At 35.1% G+C, this 22,563-nt stretch overlaps 4 protein-coding genes and 1 long non-coding RNA gene across 7 annotated transcripts; 3 read left to right on the top strand and 2 right to left on the bottom strand.

Annotated features, from left to right (window-relative positions):
- The first annotated feature begins 4,538 nt into the window (after positions 1 to 4,538).
- LOC105133092 (neutral ceramidase) lies at positions 4,539 to 11,185 on the top strand. The gene is given in 10 exon segments (XM_011036913.1): positions 4,539 to 4,794; positions 4,867 to 5,268; positions 5,366 to 5,574; positions 6,153 to 6,497; positions 7,283 to 7,547; positions 7,645 to 7,915; positions 8,021 to 8,146; positions 9,171 to 9,234; positions 9,928 to 10,097; positions 10,483 to 11,185. Coding segments are annotated over 9 exon segments (2,343 nt in total). The 5' UTR covers positions 4,539 to 4,794; positions 4,867 to 4,924; the 3' UTR covers positions 11,032 to 11,185.
- On the bottom strand, positions 11,053 to 13,241 carry LOC105133093 (uncharacterized). Its single transcript, XR_843713.1, has 2 exons — positions 13,178 to 13,241; positions 11,053 to 12,586 (listed from the first exon to the last, which is right to left on the bottom strand). It is a non-coding gene; the product is annotated as an uncharacterized LOC105133093 (long non-coding RNA).
- Positions 11,594 to 14,422, top strand: LOC105133094 (cytosolic enolase 3). Of its 3 annotated transcripts, none has more exons than XM_011036914.1 (4): positions 11,594 to 11,668; positions 12,463 to 12,578; positions 13,163 to 13,262; positions 13,769 to 14,422. In XM_011036914.1, the coding sequence occupies exons 1-4, from the start codon at positions 11,603 to 11,605 to the stop codon at positions 13,886 to 13,888; spliced, it is 402 nt and encodes a 133-aa protein (XP_011035216.1). In that variant the 5' UTR covers positions 11,594 to 11,602; the 3' UTR covers positions 13,889 to 14,422. The 3 variants fall into 3 exon arrangements, with proteins under 3 accessions (XP_011035216.1, XP_011035218.1, XP_011035217.1); XM_011036916.1 differs by having other exon boundaries at positions 13,732 to 14,422; XM_011036915.1 differs by having other exon boundaries at positions 12,463 to 12,579; positions 13,176 to 13,262.
- Positions 14,423 to 15,448: 1,026 nt separating this feature from the next.
- On the top strand, positions 15,449 to 18,281 carry LOC105133090 (probable sugar phosphate/phosphate translocator At3g11320). Its single transcript, XM_011036910.1, has 4 exons — positions 15,449 to 16,253; positions 16,855 to 16,958; positions 17,071 to 17,299; positions 18,062 to 18,281. Exons 1-4 carry the CDS (start codon positions 15,822 to 15,824, stop codon positions 18,212 to 18,214), a joined length of 918 nt encoding a protein of 305 aa, XP_011035212.1. The 5' UTR covers positions 15,449 to 15,821; the 3' UTR covers positions 18,215 to 18,281.
- A 165-nt stretch (positions 18,282 to 18,446) lies between these two features.
- On the bottom strand, positions 18,447 to 20,350 carry PCNA2 (proliferating cell nuclear antigen 2). Its single transcript, XM_011036911.1, has 4 exons — positions 19,940 to 20,350; positions 19,200 to 19,352; positions 19,009 to 19,106; positions 18,447 to 18,910 (listed from the first exon to the last, which is right to left on the bottom strand). Exons 1-4 carry the CDS (start codon positions 20,256 to 20,258, stop codon positions 18,674 to 18,676), a joined length of 807 nt encoding a protein of 268 aa, XP_011035213.1. The 5' UTR covers positions 20,259 to 20,350; the 3' UTR covers positions 18,447 to 18,673.
- Positions 20,351 to 22,563: the final 2,213 nt, after the last annotated feature.

The following is a 22,563-nucleotide window of genomic DNA, read 5'->3' as shown; positions in this document are numbered from 1 at the left end:
CCGTTCAACAATGCCATTCTATTGTGGTATGCTTGGAACGGTCTTTTTCATTCTGATACCTTGGACAGTGCAATACTCTTTGAAACCTCCATTAATGTATTCTCCTTCATTATCAGATCTTAAGAATTTCAACTTCAGACTTGATTCAGTTTCAACCATAGCCTTTCATTTCTTGAATGTTTCAAAACACATCAGATTTATTTTTCAGAAAGTAGACTTATATCTTCTTGCTGAAGTCATCAATGAAAGTCACATAATACCAAGAACATCCAAGAAATGCTACTGGAGTCAGTCTCCATAAATATGTGTGTACCAGTTTTAGCTTTCTTGATCTTAAAGTCTTGCCGACCTTTAAGAAACTGAACTTCTTTTGTTTTCTAAAAACACAGCTTTCACAGATGTCTAGATCAATATTTTTTTTTTAACTTTGACAGCTTTTCCTTTAACTGAAGTATCTTTATCCCCTTTTGACTTATATGGTAGAGTCTATATTGCCATAGCTATGCCTGATTTTCAGCTTCAATAAAGACAATTATGTCTGCAGATCTTGTGGTCATATACAGGGTGCCAATTTTTTTTCTATGAGCTAAAACCATTGCTCCTTTTAATACCTTCCGTCTAGATCAATATTTTTTTAACTCTGACAACTTTTCCTTTAACTGAAGTATCTTTAACCCCTTTTGACTTATATGGTAGAGTCTATATTGCCATAGCTATGCCTGATTTTCAGCTTCAATAAAGACAATTATGTCTGCAGATCTTGTGGTCATATACAGGGTACAAGTTTTTTTTCTACGAGCCAAAACCATTACTCCCTTTAATACCTTCCACATACCTCCAGATAAAAGGATTGAATGACCACTATCATCAAGTTGTCCGACCGAGATCAACTTCTTCTTTAGTCCAGGAACATGTCTTACATTTTGCAAGTTCCATATAGATCCATTCATTGTCTTGATTTACACATCTCCTATATCTATAATATATATTGGTTATCTATCAGCCAGATAGACTACACCATGATCTCTAGTAACATAGTTTTGCATCATTTCATGGTATGGTATATAGTGGAATGAAGCACCAGAATTAAGGAGCCAATCATCAATTGGACTTTGTATAGCAAGAATCAAAGCCTTTTGTACCTCATATATTGTAACGTTTGTAGAGTTAGCTTCAGGTTTTTTTGGTTTTATGCAATTCCTCATGAAATGACTAGGTGTGTCATAATTCCAACATTCAACCTGCTTTTTAGGTTCAGACTTGCTTTTACTTCTGTACCTTGATTTTGATCTTCTTTTGGATAAGTCTCTATCCTATCTCCTCCCTCAAGTGTTGATGTTGAGAGCTGAACCTGAACTTAAGCTTTCACCTGAGTCTTTTCTTCATATTTCTTCAGCTAAAATCAAGTTTCGGATGTCATCATATTTCAGTTTGAATTTTCTGGATGAGTTACTTACGGCTGTTCTCATACCTTCCCAACTGCTTGGAAGTGAAGCTAGCAAAATGAGTGCATGAATCTCATCATCAAACTCAATGTCAACAGATGATAATTGATTTGTGATGGTATTGAAGTTGTTCAGATGCTATGTAACAAAGGTGCTTTTTGTCATCTTCAGGTTGAACAGCTTTTTCATAAAGTGCACTTTATTATTTGCTGAGGGCTTTTCATACATCCTAGACAAGGCTTCTATTAATCTTCTAGTGGATTTTTCTTTTGTAACATTGTGAGCAACTCTTCTTGACAAGGATAACTGGATAATGCCCAAAACCTATCTATCAAGAATTTATCAATCTTCTTCTGATATATTTTCTGGTTTGCTCTCCTCAACAAAGAAAGATAAAGTTTCTTCCCATATAGATAGTCTTCAATTTGTATTTTCCAATGTCTAAAATATGTTCCGTTAAATTTTTCAATTCCAATAGCCTTTATTTCATCTACCATTTTTAATATATCTTGGATTTGAATTTACCAAATCTGACCTTACTAATGTGTTTGGAATGGCTAAAAATATTAAAAACGATATTGAAATCACCCCAATCAGACTTTGGATAACTCAGATTTTATCAATCAAACTTTTAGATCACTGGACGTTGTAGATAAAACCACATGTCAGGAGAAATAGTGTCTGCATTGCACTGGATCAAAACCCAGTATGCTGACGTGGATATGATGACATGTTGGACACGTAAGCAAAACGAGTCCACAATGATAACGTGGCAGATCCACGTGTTTTTTCTGTCTGGCATGTCTTTGTTAACGCGAACAGTGATGTGGCTGATGACTGTGTAGAATTGTTGCTGACTGTGTGCTGACATGCCAGGTCAACCTGATTTAGTTGTAGAGATTCAAGTGAAAAAGACACGTGGAGCGCATGTGGCGTGTCAATACTAGTGGGCAGTACTATTGTCGGCTCTTTGATTTTTTAGTTTGGATTAAACACCCTCTTTTTCAATAACAAGCTTTAATACCAGTTGTTGAGATATTCAAGCATTCAAACATACATAAATTTAAATAGTATATATATATATACATACATAAATGGAAGTGAAAGGGCATAAATCAGGCCATGATTTATGCTACTATTTGTATCCTCCACTATGTATTCTCCGGTGCAAAGTAAAAAATTAGGTATTCCCACTTACTTGTTTGGCTCCACTTATTAACACAATATTCCTTCATCAGCAAAAACTTGAGAATATTGCCAGACTGCTATGGCGTCCACAGCATCATCATGGCTCATGACTGGTTCACTAGCCTGCATTCCACAACCACCTCTTGTTCATCTATATGGCAAAGTAAGATGAATTTGTGTTTTTCTTTAACGTGTCAAGACTGATAAGGATGTATATGTTTCTGTACGTGATAAGTATATCCAATTCCTCTAGTTTATCCCTTTTTCTTTTTCCTGTCTATTTCTGCGGGCTTTCCGTCTTATGGTCGCTTCTTTTGCATCGGAATCTGCTCTGACCGATGTCTTCATCCCTAACAGCCAAAAGTTGCCAAATCTGACCATTGCCAATGATCAAGATGAGCATTTTAAGGCATTGCAGTGTTAAATTTATCCTTTGAATCTTGGTCTTGAAACACAATTTTGCTTGCAAGGATGTTTGCAAAAGTATTCTACTGCAAGAGGTTAATTTAATATGGACTCAATCTAGATGTTCCAAGCCTCGAACAATATTAACATGTTTATTTTTTAGCAGCTTTTGGAACTGCCTTGAGCTTTCATGGCAGACAATTAAGTTGATCTTGTCTTTTTAACAGTAATTTGGTATTCGAGGGTAAGTTTTTGTACGACGAGGGGAAGTTCACATGTCTCTTCTCGCTGATTCCCATGATGAATTATCGAATCACGGGAAAGATAGAGCCTAAACATAGCAATAATTTAACTTCAGATCTTAAAAATCAATTCAAAAGCAGCAGGAAACAATAGACAGACATGTATCTATCGTGCATTGAGCTAGGAACAAAATGGCCTGTCAGCACAGAAAGAGAAAGGCATGCCTGTCAATGCAACATTGCCTTTACGATTTGGAAGGAGTTAGCTGCCTGCCTGCCACGCTATGTCGGCAAGGATCTATCATGTCTCTTTGCAGCATCTATAAGACTATATATGGAGGCGGTTTCTTCCTTAGAATGTAAATTAAAACAATCTATACCACGTTTTCTAGGGTAATTATTTGATATTAATTTTTTAAAGTATTTTTTATTTTAAAAAATATATTTTTATATTTATTTTTAATATCAATATATTAAAAAAATTAAAAACTAATTTAAAAATTATTTAAAAAATTCAATTTAAAAAAAAAACGTTTAAAACAGACAACAGGCTATAAAACATAATTTAATGTGCCCACCTGAATTTCTTCGTTATTTCCCCATGCTAGTACATTTTTGGAATGACACTAGCCTCATTTCAAAATTCCTAACATATCGCAGTGTGAAAATTTTGTGTTACTTTTTATTATTATTATTATTGTCTAAAAGCAATGTGAAAATATACACCCATTTTTATTTAATGGTAGGTATCAAGATGACCCGGTCAATGTAGACCGTGGATGCTCAAAGTATTTGTGAAAAAATTGTGACTTGGGTCATGTTTATAATTTTATTTTTAAAATATTTTTTATTTAAAATAATATTTTTTTATTTTTTCAAATTTATTTTTAATCTTAACTCATCAAAAATATCTAAGAACTCTAAATAAATTTATTTTTTTAAAATACTGTTTTTTACTGAAAAACAAATATGCACCGACTATTAATTGTTTCTATTATGATATTTGATAATATATGTCATTAAAAGCTTTTACACCATGCTCCATTTTTTAAAATATATATAAAACTTTTCAAAACTTTTTTAATAACTAGAAAAAAGCAGAAAAAAAAGTGAATAATTCTTTGATTACAAAAATAAAAAATAAAACGATAACCCATTATCGCCCATATATCCAAAGGATGGAAATGGGAGGATCCAAGACCCAAATCCACATGACGGCATGTATTGTATTCATATAATTTCAACAGAAAGCAGCACGATGAACCCATCAAGCAATTTGGATTTTGGAGAACTCTTCAGCATAAACAAGAAAACAGTAATAGGAACTGACGACAAGCCATCGCTGTCCGGCTTGTGTCTTCCCTTCCCTTCACTTCACCGTAACCAAACCGAAACGCACGTTCTTTGCTTTGACCCCATTAAAATAAGAATAGCAGGTAGGCTCGCTCTCTCTTCAAAACATTCACATGCCATGCCCCTCTTCTCCTTCTAACAACCTCGCTTCACAAATCCTGGTACACTTCCAGTCTTTTCCAAATCTTGCTGTCTTTTGTTACTCTATAATTGATCACGTATCTTTCTTGCAGGGATAATGACAAGAATGAATTGATCATTGGCTCTTCCATTCCTCTTGTTAGTGTCAAGATGGAGTTGTTTTCCGCGTTTAATCTTTATCTTCGAAGACCATTTTGGCTCTTGATTTCTCTGGTGTTCTTGCTGCTGTTGCTGCTAAATAGTAGAGTAGTGTTATCTGATCCCAACTACTTAATTGGGCTTGGAAGCTAGGACATCACTGGACCAGCTGCTGATGTTAACATGATGGGTTATGCTAACACAGACCAGATTGCTTCTGGGGTGCACTTCAGGTTGCGTGCTCGTGCTTTTATTGTGGCCGAGCCTAAAGGGAACCGTGTTGTGTTTGTTAATCTTGATGCTTGTATGGCCTCTCAACTTGTCACTATTAAAGTTATTGAGAGGTTGAAGGCAAGGTAGTTCTCATTTCTGTATTTTGATTATGATCATTTGAGCTATGTTTTGATGTTAGTAAAGTGTAAAAGTTAAAAGAGTCTTTTGCCTGTATTGCAGGTACGGGGACCTTTATACTGAGAATAATGTTGCTATCAGTGGCATTCACTCTCATGCTGGTCCTGGGGGCTATCTTCAGTATGTTGTGTACATTGTGACCTCTCTTGGATTTGTGCGCCAATCATTCGATGCACTTGTTGATGGCATTGAGAAGTGCATAATTCAAGCTCATGAAAATCTCCATCCTGGATCGATTTTTGTGAATAAGGGTGAGGGAACATATATGATTTTTGCGGACTATGAATTTGCTAATGGGTAAAGGGAAACTGTCATTTAAAATGCTGGAAAAGTGCTTGCTTGGCTTTTGACTTTTGCTAACGGGTGATTCGTGTTATGACCTTGGTTTTCCATTAATGTATCGTATCAGTAGTTTTACAAGTTACCATCTTGGTCTTAGAAACTTTTTGTTGCGGATTCTTATTTCTATTTCATTGGTTATCTTTCATAGAGGCAGTTTTTGGGAAAGGCCTAACAAATCTTAGACTTTCAATTTTGTGGCATTCTGGGAAAATGATAACCATCTACATCTAAAGAGCTTCATATTTCCTTCATCAGGTTTCATTTTAGCCTGTGCTATACTTTTAATCGATAATTGGATTAGAACCTGGAATCCATATACTTCTTGTTGTTGCCTTTATAGATGTACCATGTGATGTTTTGCACCCATGCCTCTATGATCTCTTTGCAAAAGTTGTTATTTTTCACGTTCTTTTTATGGTAAGGGCCATGGTGTGGCTGTCATATTGCTTAATATAAACTTAGAGAGGTTTCGTCTTCATACTTACAGGAGAGATCTTAGATGCTGGAGCAAATCGCAGCCCTAGTGCATATCTTAATAATCCTGCAGAAGAGCGCAGCAAATACAAGTACGATGTTGACACAGAAATGACCCTTTTGAAGTTTGTAGATACTGAGTGGGGCCCAGTGGGTAGCTTCAATTGGTTTGCAACCCATGGAACTTCTATGAGCCGTACAAACTCTTTGATAAGTGGGGATAACAAGGGGGCAGCAGCGCGATTTATGGAAGACTGGTTTCAGCAGAATGGTATTGGAAACTCATATTCTGATGAAAGTGTAGTTGATGGAATCCCTCGAAGAATCTCAAATATTATCCCAGACTTGCATGACAATCGTAAGTTGATTTCCCCCTTTTTGACAATCGTAAGTTGACAATCGTAATTTGTAAAAAGATAGTTACCAACCTATTTGGTTTAAGGTTTCAGACAAGCACTTTATATTAGCTGCTAGAGTTTTTAGTCTTCCCATAAACAAGTGCACAATTCTCTTCCATGTGAGTTTAACTCAACATGTTATGCAGAAGCCTGTCTTGTCATATGACACTTACAAAGTGCATGAGGCGTATGGATTTTAGAATTGTATAATTCAATGTAATCACATTATCTTTAAGGATAAAAATTTCTGGATTAAAATATACAATGAAACAAATATAATTAATGGAAAACCATTATACCATAGCAGTTTATTCATATTTCAGTTCTCACTGTCCATTTTATTTCCGGAAAAAATTAATAAGATGATACTGGGTTTCCATTCAGTTAACTAACCTCATCACCAGCTCTGTGCTTGTCAGATGCCTGAATTTCGACCTTTTAATCAGGTTAAGTTGCTATTGAAAAAAAAATCAGTGCTTTGTACAAAAGAAAAATCAAAATAAGTGATAACAATGGACCACTTGAAGTATTTCAATACTTACAACTATAGAGTATGCATCTTGGATCTGATATCTTATGACCAGATCCAGCCTGATGTCAAGTTGCACCATTGCGACAGGGAATTTGAAGGATATGAGAACTACAGCATAGCAACAAATGTTCTGCTTTTTGTTCACTAGATTAGAATAATATGAAAAGGGATAAATAGCTTCGTCCATTTACTTTTGATATCTGTCTATTGCAGACCATGAGCTACTAGAGCTCGCAGCATCCTTCCAGTCTTCTTCTGGTCAACCAGCAACCAAGATTCTTAGCATTGCAAAGCGTGTCAGGAGTGCTCTCAGGCAAGCTGACAAACCTGGATTTGTATCTGCATTTTGTCAATCAAACTGTGGTGATGTTAGCCCCAATGTGCTTGGAACTTTCTGTATAGACACTGGACTACCTTGTGACTTCAATCACAGTACCTGTGGTGGGAAGAACGAGTTGTGCTATGGCCGAGGACCAGGGTACTGAATCTTGTGCCATTCCATGCTTTTGATAGTAAAATACTTGCCTTTGACCCTGTTAGAATGCTAACTTTTCTTTTTTAACCTAACCTGGCAGTTATCCTGATGAATTTGAAAGTACCCGTATTATTGGAGAGAGGCAATTCAGAAAAGCTGTGGATCTTTTCAACACAGCATCTGAGAAATTAAATGGAATGATTGATCATCGCCACTCTTTTGTAGACTTCTCCCAGCTGGAAGTGACACTTCCTAAACAGGGAGGAGGTTCTGACGTAGTAAAAACATGTCCTGCTGCAATGGGTTTTGCATTTGCTGCAGGAACAACAGATGGACCTGGAGCTTTTGATTTCAAGCAAGGAGATAACGAGGTAGCCTGTGATTGTAATATTTATGCCTTATATCATTGTCTTCTGTCATGATATTCAGTGGCTGCGTATTTCTCTTGATTGTTGTTTGTTGTCATGTTATATCAGGGAAATGCCTTCTGGAGACTTGTGCGCAACTTCTTAAAAACACCAGGAAAGGAACAAGTTGATTGTCAGCATCCAAAGCCTATCTTGCTTGATACTGGTGAAATGAAGAAACCATATGATTGGGCAGTGAGTTGCTTTCTTTTTTGTACATCTTACACTAGTAGTGTGGGGTTATTTTCAAAAGTTTCCAACCAAGTTGATGCTGTATTTGCTCCAAAATTTCATCATAAAAACTTAACATAGTAACTTAATAGCTGGATCAGGTAAACTGTTGGTTCAGTTCTAGTCCTAATTTGTTTCTTTTATTTTTTTATGAAATTGAATTTCTTCCTGTTTATTTATTTTCACTGTTATAGATTGAGTGTTCAAATTCTGTCTTTCACATCAAAGAAATTAAAACTGGGATTGGGTATAGTTAACTGTATGGCCTCGTCAATTAGCAATAATGGGTAGAATTTCTTGATTCTGGACATTATAGCAGCAACCTCTGTGCTTGTTCACACGTGTGCACAGATTGACTGGTTGGTGTTGTGCTAACTATGAGAATGGCATGGTGTTATCAAAATAACTTGATTATCTTTTCCTATGGGTTTTTTCAGTTTCTTGTCTTTTATTTTGGAATTGAATATGGAATCAATGTACAAATGATTTGGAACTGAAACAAGTGTTTTGCTTCATCAATTTGCACATAGTGTAATCCAAGTTTGTTTTCCAGCTATGCTGAATATTTTTGGTTGATGCCATTCTAATAAACACAAAGAATTCTTTAGTGCACGTCCATGAAGTCTCAATCACACCTTAAAATAATGTGATGGCATCACACATGGGATGCACCCAAATAACATTCCATTGAAGGATTCCTTCCATCTTATATGCAGCATTCCTTTTTCTTTTTCAAAGATAGTTTGTTTTTCATGATTCAAAGTTTTTAAAGATCATTGAGGTCTTCTGGCATGGCATGTCTGCCTATTTTGTCTGTAACTATTTTCTACTGATAGGAACGCTAATGTTTGCCTGTTCGTGTAAAGAGAAAAAAAATATCTTTTTTTCTTGTCTGGCATTCCTATTAGTGACACTATTTTCATGCAGATGATTTTGGAACCACTGTTACTTTACTACTGACCAAACTGATTTTTCATGGATCATGCAGCCTTCAATACTTCCAATCCAAATTCTCCGTATCGGGCAGTTAGTCATCCTCAGTGTACCTGGAGGTACCTTTCATTGCTTCTTTCTTTTTCCTTTCATGTAAGGTTAATGGTTCCTTTTGCAGATTCATGTTTTACAATCAAACTAAGCTCTGAAATTGGATGGATGAAGAAACTGCTAATATTATAGCCATGAATTATAGAAAATGCTAAGAACAGGTTTTTTGTATTTCTCCAAATGGTGGTGATGAGCACACTGCTAAGGTGGTTGCTCAGGCTGGGATGAATGATGTCTAGTCATCCCCAGTAATGTCCAACCTTTAGTTGTCAAAAAGTCTGGTCGGGCTCAAATGAACTTGTGCAAATGGACAGGTTGCATGGCGGGTTGAAATTACACTATGCAAAAGAAATACCCGTGGAATATATAAAATAAAACTACATTTTGCTTCAGGCTAGTCCAATTTCATGTTGAGACGGGGCCAGCCCTGCCAAGTGCCAAACAGGCAAAGTTCATACCGCAGCCCGTGCCAAATCTTTAGTTCCCTAACTCTTCTTCGCAATCTGATTAGTGTAGGAACATTATTCTGGCATTAAACATGCTAGGAGTCATTCTTTCTTTGTTTTGATTTGTTGGGCTATTTAACTGGTTGATGATGATTTTTTGTTGAATTTACTTCCCATGCATTGTTTCTATGATAATATGCTTCGACCAAATGATTTTATGAGTTCATGGCTTTTCTGCATGATTGTTTCAAACAGAATTTACAACAATGGCTGGGAGGCGTCTTAGAGATGCTGTCAAGACAGTGCTCGTGAGTTCTGGGAATAGTGAGTTTAATAGTAATATTCACGTTGTTATAGCAGGATTGACTAATACCTATTCACAGTATGTGACCACTTTCGAAGAGTATGAAGTGCAGAGATATGAGGTGAGTGAATAATTAATGACAGATGCATGAGTCGTTTTCTTTCTTAGGAAAAAAATCACTGTGAAATGTAATAGCTGAGATATGTAGTTTTGACATTCAGAAAGCTATATGTTAGGCAGCCTTGCATGCATGGGAAGTTGGTTCATTAGCAAAAAATAGGTTGCCATCTGGTTCTAAATTGGAAGTTGTCTTGAGGTTTTCAAGCATCATCCTTATGACTGGTATTGGATGATCTCTATACCATTATTCCATGCCATGTCAGAATGAATTATCAAGGGAAAACGTGCAAGATTAAATTGACAGTCATGGGCTTTCGTTAAGGAATTATGTGGCGTTATTTTTTACCTCTATAATCGCTTGTTCATGAAACTGATGTTGTTCCCAGGGTGCCTCCACACTCTTTGGTCCACACACTCTCAGTGCCTATATCCAGGAGTTCAAGAAGCTTGCAACTGCTCTCGCCTTTGGCCAATCTGTTGAGCCTGGTCCACAACCCCCAGATCTTCTGGATAAACAAATAAGCTTACTTACACCAGTTGTAATGGACGCAACCCCTCCTGGTGTACATTTCGGTGATTGCAGCTCTGATGTCCCCCAGAACTCCACATTCAAAAGAGGTGATGCGGTCACAGTTGTTTTCTGGTCAGCTTGCCCCAGGAATGACCTAATGACAGAAGGCACATTTTCCCTTGTGGAGATCCTCCAAGGAAAGGATAGTTGGTTCCCAGCTTATGATGATGATGATTTCTGCCTTCGTTTCAAGTGGTCGAGACCTTCAAAATTAAGTACTCGTAGTCAAGCAACTATAGAATGGAGGATCCCGCAGTCTGCCAGCCCCGGTGTCTATAGAATAAGACATTTTGGAGCTGCAAAGGGCCTTCTAGGTTCTATCAGCCATTTCACCGGTTCATCTAGTGCTTTCGTCGTAACATGATAAAACATGCTGTTCTTGTACATGTACACGCTACTCCTGTCCTTGTAGTATTCCTTTTCTTACACAAAAATATATCTGCACGACAGATGGCTGGCATGGGGCAACACTTGCTAATAAACTCTTGAATCCCTGTAGCTATCTTTAACATGTTTAATTAATCCAGCTAGTTTTTGTAATGCCTGCAGGAAACCATGGTTGACCATTAATCCTGTGTAAAAAGATGATCGTTCATCAGCGAAAAGCGTACGAGAAATTGAAAGATCTTTGAGAGTAACCGACACGCCGTTTCTAAATTGCCATCAAACGATAACCCCTTGAGAATCTCGGGGAAAACCCCATTTCTAAATTAACATGTTTAATTATTTTCTTTTCAATTTCTAGAGCCTAGAAGCCCCTCCATTTAAAAAAAAAATTGGAATGTTGTGTGGTGAGTGATTTCGATTAATGACCACTCAGTCCTAGTTATGAAGCTGTTGAACTACGAGATGGGGATAAAGGAAGGTATCTTAGAAACAGTGTGAGTAGAGCTGCTGAGAACATCAATGAGAACATTTCTGAAGCGTTGATTGGTATGGACCCCGCACTTCAGTCTCAAATTGATCAGGCCATGATAGACTTGGACAAAACAGAAAACAAGGTTATGCTTTCTTTTCTTCCCTGTCTTTAATCAGTGTAATCACATGTTTGCTTTGCTTCAGTTCTTTCCACCAACATAGAACTTTAATGACCAATTGTTAACCTTTGACACATTTTCACACAGGATGATAGTTCTGAATCTAGTTGACTCTGGATGGAATCTACTGTGTCGCATGCAAATATGTCTGGTTTCTTGCAAATGGAAGAGAAATGTTGTGGCTTTTGTCCATTTATCCCAATAGACAACCATGCAAGAAAGTTATTTGTGTATTAATAATATGTGGACTTAAACCCCATGCTTTTCACATCCAACCGGCGTGGAGAAAGGTTCTCCCAGTACTTTTGAAGTTAGATGGTTTCGAAATATGAACTTCCGAATCCTCATTACTGTAGGCTTGTTTTATATTTCCTCAAACTTGATTAAACATCCATACGTTGTGCCCCTTTTGACATCTTTGTGGGGTCATCAGATGGCCTTTGTACTGAGCATAAATTGTCAGTTCAAGATTCAACCTTAGGTTTCATGCGAGAAGATCTGCAATCTGGAAATGATTGTTGTTCAAGTGTTTAAGATGCTGGCATCTTGTAAGGCATCCTTTTTCCTACTCTGAGTCATCCGCAGGGTGAACTTGAAGCAAATGCTATGTGAGCAGTTGCAATTGCTGCATGCAAAGCTGGAGCCGCAGAAAAAGAGGCATGGATGATGCCTTTTATTTTAGATAATTAATTAATTAATATAGCACTTGGATCGGCACTTTGTGCACTTCTTTGAAAATCTTGCCGTTGAAATACCAGCTTCCGCTTTACAAACACATTTATGATCTTCATGGAAAAACCAACCTGACTCTTCCTGTCCCTGCTTTCACTATCATAAGTGGTGGAAAACATGCTGGGAACAATCTAGCCGTTCAGTTATGGTCTTTTTAAGTTTAATATTTAATCCATTATTCCTTGCATATAAGGCTTGCTGCATCTTGAAATCCTAATTTCCATGGTTACACTGCATCACAAGGACTTTTTTGTGAGACGAGGAGTAAATATGAGGAATCAGTATTTTTGATGTGCTGTTTTGAAAAATCATCACCTGATAATTGATTGGAAGTGCATTGCAGTTTTTGAGCATGTTACTTCTTTATTATTTAGCAGATTTTAAATGAAAAATCTTTCATTCTAAAAAAAAAAACGTGATTTTTTTTTAAAATACTGAGTGCCTTCATGCAATATGAATTGATCAGGCAGAGACATCAGGAAAAAAAAAAAAAAAAACAGGGATGTAGTCACTCTGTGCTTTGCTTATCTTCATCCTGTTACTGGGAACAACTTTGGAGGATGTAAACGATCAGGGTAAGAATAGGTAGTGCATCTAGTTGCGGAATTAGCAGGTTAAGTAAAGTACTTAACTTGGACTTTGTCAGGTGTGCTTGTGACGTTTTGCTGTAATCCTTGAATTTTTGGGTTTATCTCTTGCTTTTATATATATGAGAAGCCATAAAAGGGTTTGTTTTCAGGCTGTGGATGATGACTTGTTGATGTCAAATCTAAAACGTATTGGGAGAACATTACATGAGTCCAGTTGCAATGCACTTCTTCTCAAGGTATGCAGTTAGCACTAGATGAAATTTTTATGATTGAACTTTGAAGGATCTTATTCTTCTCCTTCTCCATCTTCTTCGGGATGAATGGGAAGAAAGGAGTAATTCCTGATCATTAATGAAAGCTTTATTCACTAATGGGGTAATCAGTTTTCCTAATGTCAATGCCTTTTGTTTTCTCTCCTTTATAGTGAATCCCGCTATTATTTTCTTATTATTCTTAAGTTTCTGATCCGCAATACCCTTTTATTTATTGTTCTTCTTTTGATCCGCCATGCCCTTTTATTTTTCCTAGACGGACATCACAGGTTATTTTTTCTGTTAATGATATCCATGAGCTCCCCCTTCATTACAATCATTACGTGATAAAACTGGAGAAACTTTTTTATTAATCATTGAAGGCTTAACAAACTGAATGGATAGCAAGGTAGATATGAACCTAATAAACCTAACTTTCTTGCTGTTGCTTCAGATTGAGGAAGAACTGGGCGACCAAGTAGTTTATGCAGGTGAAGATTGGAGGCCAACCTGATCAGTCCTGCAAAGTTTTCCATCTCCCCGCCATCCATAATCTACTTCTCATTGTTGGTGGCTTGAAAAGTGAAACTCCCTTCGTATTGAGCAACTAGCATTCTAGAGCAATGTTGCAAGTCTTTCTTCTGGCTTTGTGTGAGCGTGTCCCCACCCCATTTTCTGGAGAGCATGGAGATTATTTGAGAAACATACTTGGAACAGCAAAAGTTTTTAACAGATTTTGGTTTCAGGTAATTGCAAACACAAAATTCGTTTCCGATCCATAGTGCAAATGGCCTTCTTATCCTTTTTAATTCCTTAAACTCCAGTTTGTGCTTCACGGATGATACAAGATCCTTCTATCGACTTGTTCCAGTTCATTTACTCCCAGTGGCTTGTATGCATATCCATTACCTGCTGTTAAATCAAAGATTTTGATCCAGTGCCAGTAGAAGCTGATAAAATCTCAAGGTTGGCACTCGAAAGTGGAAAAAAGAAAGATGATGTGTTAACTGCTTTATGTTGTTTAGAGTACGATATGGCCTGTATCATTTGAAAGAAATTATTGCGTCATTGTTCGATAGAAACATCCACCATTGCATTTAACTTTTGAACTGCAACGACACTGAACCTTTATTTTTGTTTTTGTTTTTTTTTTCAATTGTCAATTCGTTGCAATAAATAAACTTGCTTGCCTGCTCTAAGAATATTTTCCGAAACACTGTTGCTCGTGTTTTTTAAAAAAATTAAAATCTTTTAAAATTAATTTTTTTATATATTTAGATTATTTTGATATATTAATGTTAAAAAAATATTAAAAAATAATAATTATTAAAAGTAGAAAGAACAATGGCACCTCAAGAACCTTAAACCTCAAGCTCTATTGCTTAAAAAAAATAAAAGTTCTGACTTTTTGTGCTGCAGATCTTAGAAAAACAGACTTTTCTTTTGAACTGTAGAATATGTTTATTTGTTTAGGATGAAAATGAATTTTATTTTTTTAAAAATACATCACAATTATAACTATTTTCATAAAAAAATAAAACGATAATTCATAGTAATCATTTTAATATTTTATATTATTAATAATCTAATTATGGAATATTGATTTTATTTCATTAGAACTAAAATAATTACCATGAAAAATAGTTATATTGCTAACTAAAAAAGAAAATTTTTATATTAAATTTATAATGAAAATCAAATGTAGGACACTGACTAAATATAAACATATAAAAATAATAATTAATAGTTTATATTACTAAAAAATGATCTCTTCATGTTTTTTTAATTGAAAAACAGTGAGAATTTTATAAAGAACAACTGTGAAAAAAATTGAAAATGTATTTTTCAGACTTAGTATAAATTTAAAAAACTAGATGGAGATATATTGTATTTTAAAGAAAGTTTTAAAGTGTGTGCATATATATATATATATATAAGGCAATTTCAGGATAACCGTGGATATGACTGTTCAACTAGCAGCCTCGACCTGAGCAGATACTGAAAACGAAAAACTCTCTCAAGTCTCAACTCTGAGGTCTCAGCCCTGGCCCTAAGGGATGAGGCCTAAATGGATAAAAATGCACAAAACGACAATATAACTACCCGTTACCAAAACCAAAATATACAAGTAAATAAACACATTTCTCACCTTTTCAGCCACAAAACAATACCCAAACTAACAGAAACAGAAACCTTTCTCCCAGTTTTTGCCTCCTTAAGATCTTCCAGGCCTCCCTTTACAATCAATCTTCAACCCCTGAAATTAAGCAGAGTCATGAAAACCTGGTAATAAATCTTCTCTCTTGATTTACGAAGCCATTCCCTCTTTCTCTTCAACCAAACGGACCCTTTGTTTCTCTGTCACATCACCACTCCTCTAGCTAGATCTGCATTTTTCTTCTTCTCTGTTTTCTCTAAGTTTAGCTTGTTCGAACCCTTAAAAAACCCATGTGAAACAAAAACCGAGAACCCCAACTCGTTTTTTGAGAGTTTTTTTCTTACCCTTCATCAGATTCAAGAAAATACCCCCCCCAAAAAAAAAAAATGAGCCGTTTATTCAACGTTTGCCTAATTGCATCATGGTACTCCTCTAATATAGGGGTTTTGCTGTTGAACAAATATTTGCTTAGCAACTATGGATTCAAGTATCCGATATTTCTCACTTTGTGTCACATGATGGCTTGTTCATTGCTAAGTTACATTGCAATTTCATGGCTCAAGATTGTGCCTTTGCAGACCATAAGATCAAGATGGCAGTTTCTGAAGATCTCTGCTCTTGGGGTCATATTTTGCTCATCTGTTGTGACTGGCAATGTATCTCTTAGATATCTTCCAGTGTCGTTTAATCAGGCTGTTGGGGCTACCACCCCATTTTTCACTGCAGTTTTTGCATATTTGCTGACGTTTAGAAGGGAAGGTTGGCTAACTTATGTTACTCTCATTCCTGTCGTCGCTGGTTGTGTCATTGCTAGTGGGGTGAGAACTTATTTCTCTTCTTTCTTTATATTTTTGTTGTCTTGGTGCATGATGTCGCCGAATGGCGCCAAAGGATCCATTTATTAGTTTGGGATTGAGTCTTGGTTGTTTTTGTTGTAGTTTATTCTCGCCGAATGGCGCCAAAGGATCCATTTGTTAGTTTGGAGTCTTGGTTGTTTTTGTTGTAGTTTATTGCATTATTCTCTTTGGGTTTTTTTTTTGGGGGGGGTGTTACTGTCATTGAGATCATTATTGGGTTTTGGTGTTACTGTCATTGAGATCATTATTGGTTATTGAAAATTGTTAATTTGTTGGATTTTTACAATGGAGAGAACTAGCTGCTGGCATTTCATGCAGCAACAAGTTAACTACAATCTTTCACAGGGGATCTATGCCGGGTTTGAATTCAAAAGTTACTGTTTATGATACCTGTTGCTGTTTGAGGTGTTGTTCTTTAGCCATAATGCTACTGAAACCAGTTCTTAAGGAAACCTCTTTAATTGGTTTAGATAATTCTTTGAAAATTCTCTGTTTCCTTTACTGATGGAAAACCCATTAACATATTCGATCTTCTTTTTTTTTTCTCATTACTTGACTGAAGGGGGAGCCGAGTTTTCATCTTTTTGGGTTTTTAATGTGTATGGGTGCTACAGCAGCACGGGCGCTCAAGTCTGTGGTTCAAGGGATTTTGCTGTCTTCTGAAGGGTAATGAATTTCTCTTCATTTTGCATCTCAAGATTTGAAACTGTTCTATTTATTCTTGTTCTAATATCAGTGATTGAATGGGCATGATCTGATAATTTCACTGTTTTACCAGGGAAAAACTTCATTCTATGAACCTCTTAATGTACATGGCTCCAGTAGCAGTTTTAGTCCTTGTTCCCGCAGCTTTTTTTATGGAGAGAGATGTCGTTGGAATCACAATTTCCCTCGCAAGGGATGATACGAAATTCATGTTCTATCTGCTCTTCAATTCTTCTCTCGCATATTTTGTGAATTTGACCAACTTCTTGGTCACTAAGCATACTAGTGCTTTGACGCTTCAGGTATCTTCTCCAATCATATGCGCTGGAATTACTTAAGCTTCATTGTCAGAAGCAGCATATCGATCATACAAATGTAAAGCGACCAGACATTCATAACCAAATTTATTTATCTTTTTCCTGCTAATTATTTTGTTCGTCTGCACTGCATATATACATAAGCCAGCATTGCATATCATATCACAGGGGTTGCCTACATACATGATGATTAGTTTTGTGGCATTCCAAGGTTTTCGGACTCTGCTACCTAGACAGTTATGTTAAAGATTAAATTAGTTATGTTTCAGTCACCATTGGCGAGATAGTAAATTTTTGAAGATTGGTTTTTTAATATATAGAGTGTTTGTTCTTATAATATTGACATGATTTTGGTTAAAGTGGATGATAATTTTATTTTCAAACTGAAAAAAAAAAATCAAATTAAACTTGATAGCATTATAGAAATTTTCTGGATTCATTTATCAATTAAATCCATCTCGAAAAGGTTTTAATAATCATATTTGAATTCAAAATGAAAAAATAAATCCATTTTAAGAATTAAAATATTAGTATTTGAATATTTCACTCTGATACAATTGTGTGATGCTCTGTTTTTTAAGAACATTTTACGAAAAGCTTTGTTGCTTAATTTCTCATCGACAATTCCATGATGGAAGTGAATATTACTAATGACATTAGCAATGGCCATTATGCTGCAAAAAGATTTTATTTTAATTATTCAGGGCAATCTCTACATTCAGATTAAGAAATGTGTGCTGCTTCTAGGTCCTGGGAAATGCAAAGGGGGCTTTTGCAGTGGTTATTTCAATTCTGATCTTCCAGAATCCTGTATCAGTGACTGGGATATTTGGATACAGCATCACTGTTACTGGTGTTTTCCTTTATAGTGAAGCCAAGAAAAGGAGCTGGAGCAATTGAGACATCGACGACGAGCGGTGCCTCCAAAGATTGATTCTCTTATATTTTATGTTATATTATTTATCATTTCTTCCTACCAAGAAAGGATAGCTATTGATATTTGTGCTTTATAGTATAGCTCACCAACCATAACCACTGGCTTGCCAGGCCTTTGCTGGGCTTCCAACCTCATGCCATGGCATCAAGGCATCTTAAAAATAGAAGAAACGTAACAGTCTTTCTAGGCCACAGATACGAGCAAACCACTGATAATCCCACGTTGGAAAATGTAAACGAATGCTTATCACACAACCATCTAAAAATCTCACTAATCAGCGCTAAAAGAAACTTTTAAAGACATCTAATGCCAGCGAAGGGACTGGCGCCATGCACGAAAGCCGTTGATGAAAATGATAAAACATCCTGGAAACGATTTCCAAACCTACGAAGTGATTTCAATGAACAAGGAAATAAATAACATTAAACTTGAGGTTTAGTCTCATTCTCATCCTCGTCCTCTTCTATCTTTGGAGCCAAGTAGTATCTGACGTAACCCATTTCAGCGATTTTGTACTCAACCACAACAGGTAGCTCTGAAGACAAGCTGATTTTAACTGTGTTTGACAATGGGGTTGCCTTCGTGAAGGAGTTCATGTACCTCAGTGCAAATGTCAATGACACGGGCTCGTTCATCTCAATGACAGTGGCATCTTCCGGCTGTAAAAATCACAACCCACATATAAGCAATCCTGTGAAATGGTATTGTTGCGAAGCATACAAAACAAAACTGGATGATATTTGCACTGATAACATACCTTATCAACTGTGGTGTTTTGCCTGAGGACAATATTTGCAGTTCCAATATCACCTCTTGTGGAAAACTTAACACCCTCCTTTGTCACGGAGATCACAACTACATTCACATATCAAAATCATTACATTTTCATAGTGCACACAATAAAGCAAAGCAGCCCATGGACGTGACGAGAGGACTTTTTGACAGTACCTGTATCACCAATGCTAGAAAGATCTTTACAAATCCTTGAAAACTCGGCTGAAGGCATCGTAACAATAGCATGGTATTCTGCCTCCGGAATTCCTAGGTGCTCACTATCGATGTCCATCAGTTTCATCTCAAAATCAGCAATTTTGTCTTGTGCTATTGTTCATTGCAAAAGGAGAATACAAAAACAAGAGGATCAGTAAAAATTAACAGCAATTAATTATAATGGTTTATACCATGTCCAAGCACAAAAAGATTAGTCACTCTCATTTGGTTTGAGAATTTTATTTTATTTTTTTCAAGAGGAATTTTTTCATTTTGAAATGAAGCTGTAAAAGCTTATGCAGTTATAGCCCAAGCACCCAATTGTATCTCGTAGAAAATCAATTGCTCAAAACACAATTACATTCTTCAAGAATTTCAGAAATCTAAGCCAAAATTAATTTAATTTTATATTTGAGATGCAGTTTTCTTTTATTTCCAAGGCGAAGCTACCAAGCAAAAGCACAACCATACATCAATCGATTAAGAACTCAATTTAAACATCAAATTACTGGAGATTCAAAATTAATTTTCCATTCGCACACCATCATTTTTCCAGCAACCAAAACAGATCTTAACGCTTGCATATAATATCAAAAACCTTAGCCCATCCGAAGTAAGCCTAACAGGGCAATTAAGCCCTAATTACCACAAAAAGAAAAGGAAAACAAGTCCGATCCGGGAAAAAGAAGATAACTTACTGGGACTTTCAAACATGAAAGTTACTGTATCGCTACCATCATCGCCTTTAATGGTGATGATGTCATCATTTCCAGCACACTTCAACATCTTAGACATGTTACCAAGATTCATGCCCATTGACGTGTTACGGTCACAGCGGTAGTGCTCGAAACCCTCCGATCTGAGGAGTAGAGCCACCAGGGCAACGTGGCTGGAATCCATGGCCTGGAGAGAGAACCCAGAGGACGAGCAGTCAAAGTTTGCATCGTTGACCAGGTCCTTGATCGCCTCTAAAACTTTCTTCAGAAGAGACCCTTGTACCAGCCTTAGCTCCAACATTTTTTTCTTTCTTTTCCTTTTTTAGGGTTAGGATTTCTTCTGTGGCAGTGAAGGGGAGGGGGGCGAGGGATAGTGTTAGAGTGCGGTTGGGTATTTAAATTGGTAAGATTGTGATTGGCGGGGTTTTTGGACTTGGGGCGGTCTGATTCCCGCCAGGGAATTTGGCAAATAAAAGCGGGGAAGATTTTTTGATGCTGGGAAATATATGAAGGTGAGGAAGCCCAAGCCCAATTTCAGGCCCAGTATAATTTTCAAGGACACCTTTTAAGCCCATGAAAGAGCTCGGTCGGAATAGAGTATCTTTTTACTTTACATATACTTTAAAAGTATTATGGGTCTGGCGCGAGATGGAGACTAGGGAATTGAATAAATTATTATTTATTTTTTGAGGGTTGGTCAGGTGGTAGGAGTGCATGCTTTATTTATTCATTTATTGAACTGAAGCAAACTTTCAAAAAAAATTATTTTTTTTCTAGAATCACTATTGAATGATGTTCTAGGAAATTAAAATAGTTTGATTCTTTTGTAATTAATTAGTTAATTTCTTGGTTTTAAAATTTTATTATATTCTTTTTAATTATTCTTTAATTATGAAGGTCGGTTGGTAATTGTATATATAAAAAAAGATTTATTTTATTGGATTTGAAGACTATAATTATTAAGTTATTGATATTGTTAGAGAGAATACTATAATATAAGAATATAGTATGAAAATAAATATATAATAAAAAATTGAGATTCCAAATCTTTTATCCAAATAATTCATAATATATTTATAACTTGTAAAGTTTTAATAAAAATAATAGGTTAAGATGTGATATTATCTTAATAATATTAAAAAAAAATCATGACATATGTATTGATGTTGATAGAAAATATCAATGACATACATATTAATAAAATAACATATATATACACACACATACAAGAAAAAATATCATGTTGCATGTGTATTAATATGAGTAAAAATATTATTAATTTTTTTTAAAATTACAAAATGATAATGTTCTAAAAAATTAAAGCAGTTTCAAAATACAGGTTATGTATTGAATAATTAGTTAATATTTTAATTTTTAAAATATATTTTATTTTTTATAATTAAAATAATCGATAGCTGGTATTCGATACTTATAAAAAATTTCACACCAATGAGTTTGAAAACTCTAATAATTAGATTAACAAATTTGTTATAAAAAATACAACAATATTATAGGGTTATACTATGAAAATAAATATGTGGTAAAAAATTAAAATTGCAAACTTTTTGTTCAAATAAATTATAATTTATTTACGATCTACAAGTTTACGGAGATAATAAGTTAAAATATAATATTATTCTGGTAATATTAAATAAAAAAAATATCTCGAATGTATATATTAATGAAAAAAAATCATAATATATATATATATACACACACCATGAAAACATGATGGACTCGCTATCTTCTTCACAATCTACAAGTTTATGGAGATAATAGGTTAAAATATAATATTATTCTAGTAATATTAAATAAAAAAAATATCTCAAATATATATATCAATGAAAAAAAATCATAATACATATATATATATACACACACGATGAAAACATGATGGACTCGCTATCTTCTACACGGTATTAACATTAATGAAAAATATAATGGGTCATTTTAAAAACTTTTATGTAGCTAATACGTGCATGTGCTTAAAACATATGAATCATTTCCTTCATTAGACCAAAGGGAGGTTGGATCCTTCCATTAATTGAGTCTAAATAAGGTTTTTTAAGGGATTTATCATGCCTTTAAATCTGGGCTCATCACTAAATCACGGGAGAAATATCCATTAAAATTATATAAAAAAATAAAACTTAATTTTAGTCGAGGTGAATACTAATTTGAAAATATAATTTATTATTAAATGAAAAATACAATTTAAGAAATGGCTTAAAACATGGGAAAAAATTGATCGGCCGAAGTCTAGTGAATTTATTAAAACTAAAGAACTGAAATTGGAAAATTTACGGGTTAATACCTGTAACTGCAATTCGACTGTGTTTTTAAATAATTTCAATGTTTTTATATTTTTTGATATTATAATGATATTAAAAATAATTTTAAAAAATAAAAAAATATTATTTTAATATATTTTTAAACAAATAATATTTTAAAAAAAATAATATTTATTATATTTTTAAAAATGCATTTAAACTATAGACAACGGAACAATGATAAATTTATTTTTTAAAATCAACCTCTAATCTCACCTTTCTTTTTATTTTTCTACAATGAAGATGCTTCCTGTAAGTTTATAAAAAATAAAAAAC

Source organism: Populus euphratica, unplaced genomic scaffold (assembly GCF_000495115.2).
Source record: "Populus euphratica unplaced genomic scaffold, PopEup_1.0 scaffold42.1, whole genome shotgun sequence".
Classification (NCBI taxonomy): domain Eukaryota; kingdom Viridiplantae; phylum Streptophyta; class Magnoliopsida; order Malpighiales; family Salicaceae; genus Populus; species Populus euphratica.
Note: the sequence above shows the minus strand (reverse complement) of the source record. Positions and strands in the feature narration are given on the sequence as shown.

Excerpts from the sequence above, each read along its gene's own strand:
- PCNA2 (XM_011036911.1), bottom strand. The coding sequence starts at position 20,258 with ATGTTGGAGCTAAGGCTGGTACAAGGGTCTCTTCTGAAGAAAGTTTTA. Across the intron at positions 19,107-19,199 it reads TTCTAGCATTGGTGATACAG|TTGTGATCTCCGTGACAAAG; the intron begins GTACTGTCAAAA and ends ATGTGAATGTAG. Across the intron at positions 18,911-19,008 it reads AAAACACCACAGTTGATAAG|CCGGAAGATGCCACTGTCAT; the intron begins GTATGTTATCAG and ends TGATTTTTACAG.
- LOC105133094 (XM_011036914.1), top strand. The coding sequence starts at position 11,603 with ATGGACCCCGCACTTCAGTCTCAAATTGATCAGGCCATGATAGACTTG. Across the intron at positions 11,669-12,462 it reads TGGACAAAACAGAAAACAAG|CTTCCGCTTTACAAACACAT; the intron begins GTTATGCTTTCT and ends TTGAAATACCAG. Across the intron at positions 13,263-13,768 it reads GCAATGCACTTCTTCTCAAG|GTGAAGATTGGAGGCCAACC; the intron begins GTATGCAGTTAG and ends TAGTTTATGCAG.
- LOC105133090 (XM_011036910.1), top strand. The coding sequence starts at position 15,822 with ATGAGCCGTTTATTCAACGTTTGCCTAATTGCATCATGGTACTCCTCT. Across the intron at positions 16,254-16,854 it reads GTTGTGTCATTGCTAGTGGG|GGGGAGCCGAGTTTTCATCT; the intron begins GTGAGAACTTAT and ends ACTTGACTGAAG. Across the intron at positions 17,300-18,061 it reads CTAGTGCTTTGACGCTTCAG|GTCCTGGGAAATGCAAAGGG; the intron begins GTATCTTCTCCA and ends TGCTGCTTCTAG.